Consider the following 14,965-nt stretch of genomic DNA (forward strand, 5'->3'; position numbering starts at 1 on the left):
TCTTAAATAATAAAAATTTTTAAAAATTCAAAAAGTTTTAGAGAGAAACAATCAAAGTATACACTGCGATCCTGACAGTCTAAGAAAATAAGAGCCTGTCAGTAGAAAAACCACTGCTAAGAGCACAAGCCTAGAATGGACAGCACTCTTCCCCACTCCATAGCCCCCCACTCCAAACACCCGAATCTGCTTCTTGCCTCCTCAGCACATCTCCCTGGTAAACCCTTCGTCTTCCCCATGGTAATTCTTTTCTCACCTCACCTCAGAGGTGACTCAAACCACAACCTGCAGGGCTGGAGAGGCTAAAAGTACATTCTGGTTTTCAGGTCTCACAGTTCATCCTGGAGATAGCAGGGATAAAGATGTTGATACCAGACAAAACGTGAAATGATACCATGTCTCCCATTTTTAATAACAAACTTGTTTTCTTCAGTCATGTCCTCCAGGCTGACCAGGCAGTGACCCTGCCCAACCCCACTTCCTAAACCCGCAGCAGAGGCTGGCCAACCAAGGACAGGGGAGACGCCAGTCATAGCCTCACCTTCCCTTTCAGTGTCTGCAAAGCATCCAGATAGGCAGCCAGCATGGGCAGACTCAAGGTCTCCACCAGGGTGGTATGCAGCCACTGGATCAGCTTGGTGTCCCAGCTCACACTTGCCAGAGCCTGGCGCACTCTCCTCGCACACTTGTCCACAGCAACACGGCGCAACACTGGCTCATTGCAAGCCTGGAAGATATAAGTGAAGTGATAACACAAGAGGGGCACCATGTTAGCAAATGGGGCAGGTAGGATGGGGACCAAAAAGTTAGTCAGCTAGTAAGGCTGTACTAGGAAGAGAATATCAATGGGCCAATTTCTAGAGTCTTACCCCTTCATTGGCCAAACGGGCAAGCCGGTCAGACTGCAGGGCTTTGAGGATCTTGTTAAATAGCTTGTTCTGGGCCATTGTCCAGCCAGTCCTATAAGAGAAACTCCAAGGAATTAAAGTCAAACGCTGGGGACACTCCTCATGCATGTACACTGTACAAAGACTATGCCATGTTTTTTGTCCACCCTATGAAACAATATAACTCAAAGCAGTTTAAAGACCACTGAGCTAAAGCACAAGACCTGGTTCCAAAACTGCCCATAAGTCACCTCAGCATACATTTGTATTAATATATACACTCAAGCTGGGCACCTAGGTGGCTCAGTGAGTTAAAGCCTCTGCCTTTGGCTCAGGTCATGATCCCAGGGTCCTGGGATGGAGCCCGACATCGGGCTCTCTGCTCATCAAGCCTTCCTCTCTCTCTCTACCTGCCTCTCTGCCTACTTGTCATCTCTGTCAAATAAATAAAATCTTAAAAAAAAAAAAAAAAAAAAAAAGACAGAATGAGCAAGTGTTTCAGTATACTAAAACCTCAGACTAAGGTAAGAGACCTATTTAAATTACCTTTAGGATTATAACAGGAATATAACAAATGAATTTTCCCCAATATTGCATCCCACACTCTCGCTCTCCCTTTTCCATGTATACTTTTTACGTTTTTCTGTATACTACACAATTAGCAAGTTTCCTTTTGAATGGTCTGTTCCATATGAGTTGACGCTGTACCATCCCCATATGACACTGGTATACACACGTTTACTTTGATTAAGGAAGGCTTAGTGTGTCCTCCTCCAACTCCGGCAATAAACTCCTACAATTAGAAACTAGTCCTACTGTTGCTGTTCCCACATCATACCCAGCACAGTGGCCAGGAGCTTATTTAAGTCCCCCCTCAGTCCATTCCTGGCATCTTAATGATTCTGATATTCCAACTCTGGCCTGTAACCTTCCTAAAGAGACTAAGAGAAAGGTAACAGACGATGCCCAATTAGTAATTTATCAACTCTCCCTGGCACGCACACACACATATATATGGACCTTTCTAAATATGGCCTAAGGGGCACCTGGGTGGCTCAGTCCTTGAGCATCTGCCTTCGGCTCGGGTCATGATCCCGGAGTTCTGGGATCGAGCCCTGCATCTGGCTCCTTGCTTCGCGGGAAGCCTGCTTCTCCTTCTCCCATTCCCCCTGCTTGTATTCCCTCTCTCACTGTGTCTCTCTCTGTCAAAAAATAAATAAAATCTTAAAAATAAATAAATAAATAAGACCTAAGACCTAGAAGCTACAAAAGAAATAAATATTAAAGATATAAAGATAAAAATTTCAAACTTCTATAAAGGAAAAAACTAAACTATATCCTAAAGTCAAAACACAATGGAAAAATAACTGTCATTTCATTAAATTAAAAAAACCTCCAGAAAATTTGCAAGAAAATGATAAGATACTCAAAACAAAAACAATGGGCAAAGAACATGAAAAGGCAGTTCACGCAAAAAAGGAGTCAACTCCCTCCAAAATCACACATTCAAATGAAAATCATAACATGACTGCTCCTGACTTATTGGGCTTCACCACATTTGCCCCAGCCCACCTGACACACACACCCTCCATGCTCCCACATCACAGACTGGGCCCTGGTCATCCATTCCATATACCAGACACAACGGCTCCCTCTCCAATCTCCTTCAGGTCATTGCTCAAACGTTATGTTCTACTGATGCTTCCCCTGACTCACCCTTATTTAAAACTACCAATACCCACCCAGAATCCCTAGTTCCCTTTCCAGCCATATCTCCACCTTGTGCTCTACCCATTTTACTTCTTTGTTTAATGTGTCTCCCTCAGCTAGACTGTAAAGGGCAACATGGCAGGGATTTTGGTCAGTTTTGCTTAAGTGTTATATCCCAGCATGTAAAACAGTGTCTGACACACAAGAGCTACTGGAACATCTGCTGAATAAATGGATGAACTGCAGGTATACTACATTCCAAGTCCTGTGAACAGCCGAGTGCAAATACCAACCCCTACACTCCCCAACACACTGAGCACTGAGCAGGAGAGGAACGCTGAGACATGATTCAGGCTCAACTGTAAACTGAGTGGGGGGTCATACCTGGGTGGGCTTGAAACGACTCCAACAATCTCAATTCCTTTCACTTTATAACAAACTAGTACCTTTTCCATCATACACCACCAGCAAGACACCCTATTTTCTATAGGTCATCTAAGAATACTGTAACAAGGCCCAATAAATATGCAGATGGAGGACAAACTGCCCTTTGTTACTAGCTTTCTACAATGATCTTACTATCCTTAAATACCTTCTAGAAAGGGAGAAAATTATGGGCCTTCATTTCTTCTGTAAAATAAAATCTCCACCTACCACATCTCCAGTTTCACAACTGACTACAGGTATACACAGTCCAAGAGAACACTAACTAGGAGTAAGGACTCTAACCAGCTCCGCAATACAGAGCTGGCTGTGTGTCCTCAGTCTCCTTGACAATAAAATAGATGGGGACTACTCAGCCTCCAAGGCTGCTTCTAGCAACCAAAACTCAGCTATGATTACTGATGGAAACACAAGTTGTAAGGTAACAGCTGACATCCATGATGGAGAATTCAGAAGCACCCTCTATCTTCAGCAGCTATCCTTGCTACAGCTGAATCCCTTAACTTCCCAAGCCTCCCACTCCTCCATAACCGCCTTGTGGGGTACTAAAAGACGTCTTGGGTTTTGTGGAATTGTCCTTTATTTCCCCCTAGTTCTTTTGGCTTAATTCCTGCTAGTTTATCAGGATCCAGTCAGTTTTTGTTGTGGTTTGATATTTCAGAAATTTTTGACTTGGGAGGTGGGGAGAGACTTCAACTCAACCTTGGAACTCAGGATACCTTGGGACCAGGAAGGCTTGTGGGAAAGCAGCTCCAGCCCATTGGTTCACAATCTCATTTTCCTCCACATTATTTAAACGCAAAGTACATTCACATGAGAAGTCACTTTTTTATGTATAGCAATTCTTGGGTGAACTTGGATCAACAAATCTCTTTGGTTTTATTTTATTTTTTAAAGATTTTATCCATTTATTTGACAGAAAGAGACACAGCGAGAGAGGGAACACAAGCAGGAGGAGTAGGAGAGGGAGAAGCAGGCTTCCCATCAAGCAAGCTCGATGCAGCACCGATCCCTGGGATCATGACCTGAGCCACCCAGGTGCCCTACATCTCTTGTTTTTAGTGGCTGGTTCTACCCTACTGGTGGACATTCAGGATGTGTCTCTTTTATTGCTATTACGAACAGTTGCAGTGACCACCCTTCCTTTCCATACCAATACACACATCTTCTACATCTTTATACAGGAATGCAAACATCTCTGTAAGATAAATTTCTTCAAGTGGAAATGAAAGATCAAAAGCTTTCTCTCAAAAATTTCAACTTCCAGTTCTGTGAAAGTATTATCTGTAAAAAAAAAAAACTGCACTCTGTGGATGAGACTCTGCGACTGGTTCAGGCCTTCCAGTTTACCGACAAGCATGGGGAAGTGTAACCAGCTGGCTGGAAGCCTGGCAGTGATACCATCAAGCCTGATGTCCAGAAGAGCAAAGAGTATTTCTCTAAGCAGAAGTGAGCGCAGGGCCATTTTAGGGCTGGGCTGTAGTGGGTGGCCATGAAAACAAAATCTCTTTTGTACTATTGTTATGCTTAAAACACAAGACTTTAGACTTTGTGCAGATGTGGTATGGGATGGGACAGGCCTTTACTGCAGGGGTTGGGGAGTCCAGCCTTTCTTCCTCTGGAGAGAATGGCCTGAACTGTGTTACAGGGCAGGCCAACTGTGATGTACAGTAGTAGGGCAACACTTTTGATCTTCTGTTGTTTCTATTAACCTTGAACTGAGAAAAAAACAAAGAACAAAAAACGAAAGAACTGCAAAACATCAAAAGTGGAATTACACTGTAGTCTCATCCCAGGTAATATTGCTCACTTTTAATCACACAGGGTAAGCAATGAATACAATTTCTTCATGTTCAACAATCTCTTGTGTTTTCTCAAAGTCTATCAGTCATGTTGCAAACTTTAATTCCAAAGACATAGAATGAGGTATAATTTATTTACAAGGCACCAACAGCATTTCCAAAATTATCCTGTTCTTTATTATGTAACAGGATGTTTTCTCTATTTGTTTTTCTTACTCTATATTTATTCTGAAACCCAAAATGATGGAAGCAAGAAAAAATGATGTGAACAAAACGGGAGGGGAGGAGGGGACTAGAAAGCTACTTAGAAATTACTACCATACACCAACGACAGCTGAAATTAAACTGAAAAACCACAATGTTGAGAGTCTAAAATCCCAGAAAAAGTTCTTAGGATTGTTGCTGGATAGGTAACAAAGCGATTCCAAGAACTCAAACATGTTCCCTATATTTTGTCAGCTTCGTGGGAGGTTGGAAAATTAAGTGGGCAGAGAAAAAATGATCTAACCCGAGATTAAGATAAAGAGCATGCAAAAGATATAATTAAGGAAAATTTTAAAAACAGGAGACAGAATTTAAATACAAGTCTAAACAGTCAAATAGCTGATGGGAACTGTGGTGAGTCAATGTGCTCCTCCTACCTAAACCAATTCAATTTTCATGAGTGCAAAAGTGCCTTTTCTTCATTTCTTTGATGAAATCAGATAATCTCATATTCCCCATACTTTGATAGAACCTAACTGATGTCTGACCTCTGGCTCATCTTATCCAAAGCAGCCAAAGTCACACTGGTCCCAGAAAAGCCTCATGATTTCAAAGGTAATTATACTTTCTCTGATACTGTTTTAAGGGAGACTAATTCAATATTAAAATGTCTAAAGGATTTTTTTAACCAGAAGTCTGACAGGGAGAGATAAAGAACATCACAGAGACTGAGTAGGCCACACTTATTTTTTTCAGATTATAAAAATTCTTTGCTTAGACATTAAGAGAAAGGAAGAAAGAAGAGGAAAGAGAAGTGGGGGGAGGGAAAAATAATTCAAAGATCTTGGGATCAAAATTTCAAACATCCAAACTAAGATTAATACACAGATAGGTATATATAATACTGAGAGGTATAATTAGAGCAAATTTTAAAATGGAGAATAAACTTCTTTTGGCTGAATTCAGAAGTTCTAAATTTCAAGATAAAACAACCTGCTTAAAGACACTAGATTCTTTCACTGAAACATTGGAAATACCCTTAAATCCATTTGACCATGCTGAGAAATACCATGTGCCAGGAGTATTTTGTTAAATCTCTTTCAAAAGCTGTGTACCTAATTAAACTTGGTATTTGATAAAACATCGGTTGGGGGCGGGGGAGCCGGTCCAACTTCCTCAGGACAACAGTGCATACCAGCAAATGTAAATTATTTTCAAAGGCTCTATAAGCAACATGACTTTGACATGCAGACACAAGAGCATGATCTAAACCAGAGGTCAGCAAACTATTTCTTTCATAGTCTGGATAGCATATATTTCAGTTTGTGGGCTTCATGGTCTGGGTCACAACTATACAACTCTATGCATACAGAGCAAAAGCAGACATGGACAATACCTAAGTAATGTGCATGGCTGCGTTCCAAAGAAACTACATTTATGGACAGTGAAATCTGATTTCATGTTTTCTGACTTTTTTTCAACCTAATAAAATGTAAAAACATTTCTTAGCTCATGGGCCATACAAAAACAAGCAATGGGTCAAAGCTGGCACATTGGCCATAGTTTGCCAACCCCTGATCTAGGCAATTAAATCAGGCAGAGAGGGATATTTAAACTGTTTCACAAAATATCAGGCATTACCAGAGAAAGTCAGAGTCAGTTGGGATTAGGAGGGGGCCTTCATTATCTATACACAGAAAGCTATCTAAAGGCAGTTTCTACTGAAATAATTCAAGAAGGGGGGGAAAGGGTTCTAACAAAGAAAATTAAGTTTCTGACTCTACTGAAAGATCAGTAAGCTCTGAGGAAAAGCAGATTTCTAGGGCACTGTCCTATAGCCCATGAGCTCTTGATGTGGGAAACTGTAATTTTACAGGATTTTATACAGGAAGACAAGAAGCAGCAATTTAACAATCAAGTCAAGGGAAAGAACGGCAACAGGATGATTACAATCAGAGCATAGGGAACTAACTGCAAGCTCTACACAGGCTACATATCCAGAATTCAGGGACAAGGTCATAAAATGGTGACCTCTGAAATTGAAGCCAGTAAGTATCATCAAATAATGAAATTAGCTGTGTGCAAACGTGACCTACCTGAAGAGATGGTTTGTAAGCCTGTTGCTAATGAGAGGACTCCTCCAAAATCTCATCAGACACTAAAAAACAAATAATCTGAGATAAACTGAGCGCTAATTAATCATATCAATCTGTGGCAATGTCATAACAGAAGGATGGAGGTCCACATGGAGAAAGACAAGCCAAAGATAAGACTCTGTTGGTATTTCTCTGTAGGACTGGGCAGGTGATGGTGTGCCCCGGCCTACTCTGTGGGCCCATCTTGCTTTGAGGAAGCAAGCTGCCTTGTTGAAGGAGGGTGCCTCCAGGGCAGACTGTCCACTCACCACCCACTTCTGGAACAGAACAGCTTCCTAGACTCTCCTACTGATAACTGATGCTCTGGCCAGGCCACCCCAGTGTCTTAACTGTCTTACAGGTTATTTTTCTTCTTATAAATTAAGAATCAGATATTCATATGCATTAAGTCTCCGATGACTTTGCTTAAGTATGAAGAGCCCCTAAAAACCTCCTGATCATGACCATGGGTGAACAGATAAAAAGAACTTCATGCAGTTCTCCCACACAGTTTCGGAAATTGCAAACTGGTGGCAAGGCAACTGGTAACACCACAAAGGGACACGTAATGGTGTGAGGCCGCCTTGTTCTGCTACCACTAGCTGGTCCCTCTTTGAAAGATGTGCCCTTCAAGAGAGGGTACATAGCCAAGAACACTGAGCTCTGGGAGTCAGACAGCTTGCTTTGAACAAATTCCTGCTCCATGACTTGTTAAACTAAGGTTTCTTAATCTCCCCGAACTCAGCTTCTTTATCTTACAAAACAGAGACGAAGAAAGGATGTAACTCAGAGAGTTATTGTGAGGATTAAAAGAAAAAATGCATATGAAGCGTGTGGCACAGTGCCTGGCACCTAGAAAGCACTCAACAAATGGTAGTTCTTTTTTGGTACTAGCACTGTCACATTTTTTAATTATTATTAACTGCTACAATGGCAGGAAACCATTTTTGCTGCATTCACTGACACCGGGACTACTCTAGTAGTTGATCCTCACTCACAGCAGAAGTTTCCCTCTTTAGCTGAAACTCTGGAAAGCGTTTCCCCTTCTTAGGGCACAACAGCAATTCCAACTCAAGACCCCCAAACAACTTCTTCACAAGCTCTTGACCCAGCTGCAGAACTGCTCCTCCTTCCATAGCTACTACCTTATTCACACAAGCAGATCTGTTCAATCTCATTCCCTCCTTCTGACCAGACTCAAAAACCAGGCCAACTGCCTCAAACCTTCCTACACTTCTTTATATCTTATTACCTCTTCCATTATTATAAAACAAGAGCTCTCCAAAAGTATGGCAAGTTTATCACCTACACACTCCTGATGTGAAGATTTTAACATTCCCTTATGCACAGCAGATAGAGAGAAATGAGCCATCAGGGAAATGCAAATTAAAGCCACAATCAAAAGTCACTCTGCATCCACTAGAATGGTAAAAATTTAAAAAGAGGCAGACAATAACAAGTGTTGGCAAAGATGTGGAAAAACCGGAACTCTCATACACTGCTACGAGGAATGTAGAATGGTGAAGCCCTTGTAGAAAGCAACTGGAAATTCCTCAAAAGTTAAACAGTTACCATATGACCCAGCAATTCCACTCCTAGGTATATATGCAAGAGAACTGAAAACACATGTCCACAAAAAAATCAGTACATGAATGTTCATAGCAACATTATCCAAAGTAGCCAAAGAGTGTTAGCAACCCAAATATCCATTAATGGATGAATGGATAAACAAAAGTGGTATATCCACACAATGGAATTTCAGTAATAAAAGGGAATGAAGTACTGACTCATGCTACAGTATGAATGAACTTTGAAAACACTATGCTAGGTAAAAAAAGCCAGAAACAAAAGGCCACATATTTTTATGATTCCATTTAAATGAAATGTCCAGAATAAGCTAATTTAGAGAGATAGAAAGTAGACTGGTGGTTGCCAGGGGATGAAGGGGTTAGCAGGAAATGGGAAATGACTGCTAATGGGTTCGGGGTTTCTTTTGTGGAGGACAAAAATGCTCATTAAATTGATTGTGGTGGTGCATATACTAAAAACCACTGACTGTACACATTAAACAGGTAAACTGCATGGCATGTAAAGTTTACCTTCATGGAGTTGCTATGCAGTAAGTAAAAGATAAATAAACGTATGCTAAAGCAACAATGACAAATGCGCCAGAGAGGAGAGGAATGGAGTCCCCTGGGTCAATAGGAAACATGGGAAAAAAATCAGCCAACAAAGTCATGAAAACTTCCTCAAAACCCACAGACTGCAAATCTATTTTTAAAACCCACTCAAATTAAACATCTGTTAGCTTTCCAAGCAACTCCAAAACATTTTCACTACTCTAGTTATAGACTATATAAACACAGTATCTTACAAATGTACTCTTATTTAATGGCTTGTTTGTTTGTAGTCTGAGTAACTCTGATAGCACAGCCTGCAATATAGAGGATACAGAACTAGTCATACCTATCATATTTAATTCATTTACTTATTCAATAAACATTTATTATATACCTACTATGTGCCAGGCAGTGTCCCAGTTGTCAGGGATGCAAAGATGGCTGAGAGACAAGCCCTCCTCTCAAGCATCTCACTGCATCCTGGGCTGAGAGTTATAACAGAGTTAAGAAAACATTCTGACTCCTATGGCTGCAAATGAAATAAACTTCTAACAGACGTGTTTCAATGAAGATGATGATACAAAATATTTACAATGCAATGACCATTAACCCTATAGTGACCAGTCCTCCTGAGCAGCGGCCTACCTGTTGACATGCTCCTCCCAGTCCTCTGGTGGAGGAGGGGCATCTGCATCAGTCCTGGCGAAGATGACATGCCGTTCACACTCATTCATCACGCTGCGTGCCTTCTGATTGTCATAGAGCGGCACAGGGGTTGATGTGACTGTCTCCACATCTATTGGGACGTCTGATTCACTGTAAACAGGTGAGGAAATAGGACCAGGCCACACGTACTTCACACAACACAGGTGTTTAACGATCATCTGGTTGCCAAAAAATGACTCTTTAATATAATCAGCTTGAAAGTATGCATAAGCACATTATACCCACAAGAAAATTATGATCCAAAATCATCTTTCCAACACTTGTCTAGATCTCTGCCCTTTGACATGCTGTTATGTGCTGGGGGAACACAAAGTCATTTTAAAATGTGTCCATATAAAAAATGACAGCTATTTTTCTTCAAAAAAAAAAAAAAATTCCATTAGAAAACAGCTGGCTGCCTACATGTACTTTCCAATACAGTAACTATAAGCCACATGCAACTGCTAAAATTCATAAAATTTTTTTTTTTTTTTTTTTTTTAAAGATTTTTATTTATTTATTTATTTGACAGAGAGAAATCACAAGTAGATGGAGAGGCAGGCAGAGAGAGAGAGAGAGGGAAGCAGGCTCTCCACTGAGCAGAGAGCCCGATGTGGGACTCGATCCCAGGACTCTGAGATCATGACCTGAGCCGAAGGCAGCGGCTTAACCCACTGAGCCACCCAGGCGCCCTAAAATTCATAAAAATTAAGCAGAATTAAAAATTCAGCCACATTTTAAGTGCTCAACAGACATGTGGCTAGCAGCTACCATATTAGACAGCACAGATACAGTATGTTTTTCTTATTGCAAAGAGTTCTGTTGGGACTCAGTGCTAGTTTTAAATTATTCACACAAACTTTTCCTTTCATTAGCAAGTCAACTGGTAGCTAATTATATGCTATAAAAGCCTATGATTGTCTAAGACAGATCACCTGGAATGTAGACACCTTAGTTATTTAACTCACTGTATAAGAAGCCTAGAACAGAAACAAACAGAAATGGATATGTGATGGATCTTTCATATTTTAAAATGTTATTAATGAAATCCTACTGCCGTAAGGGTTTTCACTGCACCAAATTAGTCACTCAAAATAATATGCCAATCAAAATGGTCTACTGGCTATCTATCAAACATTGCTTTAACTTTTTGATCCTGATGATGATCTTAATGCATCTATTCCTAATGGCTGGAATAATTACATCATTATGAAATGAAGTGAAATATGTGTGGCTAGATTTGGTGGTGAGTGAAAGAGCTAATTATCTTCTCTGGACCAGACACTGGGCTCAGCATTTAGACTTATATGCCTAAAAGAGAACTCCAGATTTCACCATTCCTAACCTACCCCCTACCGCCCCATCCCCAGTCTTCCTCAAGACAAGGTACCACTAAGCTACTCAAGCCAATAATTTGACTCATCCTAATTTCACCTTTTCCTTTAACCCTGGCCTGTGTTCCCAATTCATCACAGAAGGTGCCGTTGGCTCCACCTATGAAATGTGTATCAAGGTCATCCTTTTTCTTCATCTGTACTATTCCCGCCTCTACTCAACCTATCGCGATCTCTGACCCCCACTACTATAATGGTCTCCTAGCAGGTCTTCTATTTCCACTCTTGAACTCTATTCAACAGAAATTCAAAGTGATCTTTTAAAAATATAAACTCAATCTCTAGTTTAAAATCCTTCAATGACTCTTAGTTAGCATCAAATTCCTACATAAGGCAGCCTCCACTAACTTCTTCCCTAGCTCCCACTAACACCCTCACTACAACAATATTCCTGACACAACCACCAACAGAGAGTCCCTAGAACATGCTAATCCCCACTTTTAGGACCTATATGTGACAATGTATAAAAGGAAATGATTTTCTAAGTGCTGAAATGAGCAAGTCCACAGAATCTCACTTTAAGAAGATACCGTAAGATCTGAACAAAGGAGTTTCAAAGTTAGGAAGAAGCTGGGGCACCTGGGTGGCTCAGTGGGTTGGGGCCTCTGCCTTCAACTCAGGTCGTGATCCCAGGGTTCTGGGATGGAGCCTCAGGCTCTCTGCTCAGCAGGGAGCCTGCTTCCCTTTCTCTCTCCCTGCTTGCCTCTCTGCCTACTTGTGATCTCTGTCAAATAAATAAATAAAATCTTAAAAAAAAAAAAAAAAGTTAGCAAGAAGCTTTAAAGGAGCTCTTAGGAGTTATGCCCCAGGCCAGAGGCATCAAGATTGTCCTTAAAGGTCATAATCCCCACCCTGTTACAACTAAAACATCCAACAAAATGCTGCCCTCACTGGGAAAGGAAATAAAACCCCCTATTATATTCCTGTTTAAACACACATCATGGTACCTCTAGCTCATTAAGGCTCAATGAGAGATGCAAAGAAACAAAATACAAGATCTCTATTCAACAAACCTAAAACCTGTCCTAGAGGAAAGATCAGACATTTGATTAGATTAAAACAAACAACAAACAAAAATCTCTTCCCTCCCTAAAAAAAGTTTACAAAATTAAGGGTATGATGCGATCATCAAAATAGAATATATCGGGCGCCTGGGTGGCTCAGTGGGTTAAGCTGCTGCCTTCGGCTCAGGTCATGATCTCAGGGTCCTGGGATCGAGTCCCGCATCGGGCTCTCTGCTCAGCAGGGAGCCTGCTTCCTCCTCTCTCTCTCTGCCTGCCTCTCTGCCTACTTGTAATCTCTCTCTGTCAAATAAATAAATAAATCTTAAAAAAAAAAAAAAATAGAATATATCAACCAATCCTGATACAAAATTAGCATACCTTAAAGCTCAAAAGAACTACTAAACAAGTTTATTTAGGCCAAATGTAATTATATCACATATTACATAGTAAGTTTATGAAAAAATTCCTTCCCCTATAATGTAGGCCAGTTGAAAATACAATTAGACCTAGGAATGGTTTATATCAACCCATGGGTGACAAACTAAGAGAGAAAGCAAGGTAGAATATGTCTTGCAATATGCTTCTAAACGTTACTGCGTGAAGCCAGGAAAAGGAAATCACATTACCTCAAATCATCGCCAGTGTTGGAGCAAGCCAGAGCACCAGAGTAAAGGAAATGAGTCTAATCCTGAGAGGCAATTTTTAAAAATCAATTCTTCTTTTTTCATCACCAGCTAAAGAATCCTCTTTCCACACAAGTCCTATTAACTATGTGGAATATGTTGTCTGCTTTCCTAACTTGTTAGATGTCTCGAATGCAGATGTCAACATATAGGTGGGATAACCTCACACTGCTTAACAGAGATGCCGAAAGTAAATATCCCAGGCCCCCATACAATCTCCCACAATAAAGTCCTTTCTAATCCCCACACTTGATTACTGTGCAGTTAGAGGGCAAGGGCAACCCTTAAGAGAGAAGCCCAAACTCACATGGTACTTTCGTGTTGCCTCCGGGGAGTAACAAAGAGCATGCGTGTGGGGCGAGCACTACTGGCATCTGGGTGGGCACTCCATGGCTTGGCATAGCTATGATCCAGAAAAACCAGGTCCAGCTCCCGCTCGTGCACTGAAAGCTGAAAGAGCAGCGAGGTGCCCATGCGCCGCGCTGAAGTCTGGAAGTCCCTCTCCCCACCCCGGTGGGCCATGTCAGTAGAGGACCAGCAAGTCAGAGAATGGGTATCTGCATGCTAGTCACCTGCAGTAAAAAGTTCCGGTTTAAGTCAATTCAAAGATCTTAATTTCTTCCAACCTAGAATAATATCGAATACGCTTACTTTTGTGACGTTCTATCATTCATAATTGAGTATCCATTACACCGCAGACCCCTGCCCACCATAGGAAGGGCTCCTGAGATCCCACACCACCCCCCAAAAAACGCTACTGACACCAAAGGCTCCTCCATACTCAAGGCCTACAAAAGTTTCCTGGACAGCTGATTGATTCCACTGTTCTTCACAAAGGCCTCACATGGGCACATACAAAACTTGCCTGGCCAGCACCACAAATTCCTATACAGGCAAGGAAGGTTTTGGTAAACAGGAATGACAAACATTCATTCTTCCAAAGCTAAGAGGGTCCCTTGCTCCATTGCTTCACACCATTCCCTAAGAGCGGGAGCACCCCAGTAACAGCGCGACGTGGGCCTCTAAGAAGCCCTTTATGACTCTTATGTTAAAAGTTTTGCAACTACTTCTTAATATTCTGGAGTCCTTAAAATGTCCAAATGAGAGCTCCAGCCCAAAGGCTGCAGCAAAATGCTGTTCCAGGAAGCCCCCTCTCCCCGCGCCAGGGTGGGCATTCCCCCGCAAACCGCCCCGTCCTCCACGTACCCATCCCGAGGTCTCGCCACTGAGCCTCGAAACGCCCATCTAGTAGCAGGGCTTATAATTCGCACTGTACGGACTGAGGCGCCTGCTCAGGGGGAGATGAAGTGACTTGGCCAAGGTCACGGTGAGTTCGTGACGAGGAGCCGCCTCGCACCCGGCTCCCGCCCGCGTCACGGGCCCGGCCCGACCCGGCTCCCGCGTCACGGCGGCCCAGGTCCGTCCCCGGCCCAACGCGCCCGTCCGACCCCAGCTGCCCTGGCCCCGGACTCCAGCCCCTGATCCCCGCATGCCCCGGGAGTCCCGAATCCCTCCCCGAGACCCCCGCTCGCCCCGACCCGGGCCACGACCCGTCGGACCCGCCACCGCGCCGGGGCCGGCCTTCCCTCACCCGCAATCGCCCGGCCGCGCGCTCGGCCCGGGCCGGATCCCTGCGCGCGTGCGCGTTACCGCCTCCACGCCCGGTGCCCCGCAAAACGCGGAAGCGGATTATCTCCTGTGGAGGGCGGTGAGCGGCAAAACCCGGAAAGGGTGTGGCTGCGACCACAAAGGCAGGAGGAGGAGCGACAGGAGAGTAGAAAGTCAGCATTAAGTCCAGAGTTGAGATCACCGTGCTGCTGCTGAGGAGTTTAAGGAGGCAGCACAGCTCAAGGTTGAGATCGGACTTGGCGGGTTGG

General features: G+C 42.7%; 1 protein-coding gene across 12 annotated transcripts in view; it reads right to left on the bottom strand.

Moving 5' to 3' along the window:
• KANSL3 (KAT8 regulatory NSL complex subunit 3) overlaps positions 1-14,771 on the bottom strand; it is a 43,342-nt gene extending 28,571 nt beyond the window's left edge. For 4 of the 12 annotated variants that reach the window (XM_059134637.1, XM_059134632.1, XM_059134633.1 and 1 more), the window contains exons 1-5: positions 14,680-14,771; positions 13,396-13,660; positions 9,948-10,118; positions 870-960; positions 542-727 (exon numbers count right to left, since the gene is read on the bottom strand). In XM_059134637.1, coding sequence (XP_058990620.1) covers positions 542-727; positions 870-960; positions 9,948-10,118; positions 13,396-13,610 — 663 coding nt within the window. In that variant the 5' untranslated portion in view covers positions 13,611-13,660; positions 14,680-14,771. Of the gene's footprint in view, positions 1-541; positions 728-869; positions 961-7,143; positions 7,206-9,700; positions 9,788-9,947; positions 10,187-13,031; positions 13,094-13,395; positions 13,661-14,294; positions 14,557-14,679 lie in introns of those variants that run through there. The other 8 variants (XM_059134636.1, XM_059134631.1, XM_059134638.1 and 5 more) reach the window with 8 other exon arrangements.
• Between the last annotated feature and the right edge of the window lie 194 nt (positions 14,772-14,965).

Source organism: Mustela lutreola, chromosome 9, assembly GCF_030435805.1.
Source record: "Mustela lutreola isolate mMusLut2 chromosome 9, mMusLut2.pri, whole genome shotgun sequence".
Taxonomy (NCBI): Eukaryota; Metazoa; Chordata; class Mammalia; order Carnivora; family Mustelidae; genus Mustela; species Mustela lutreola.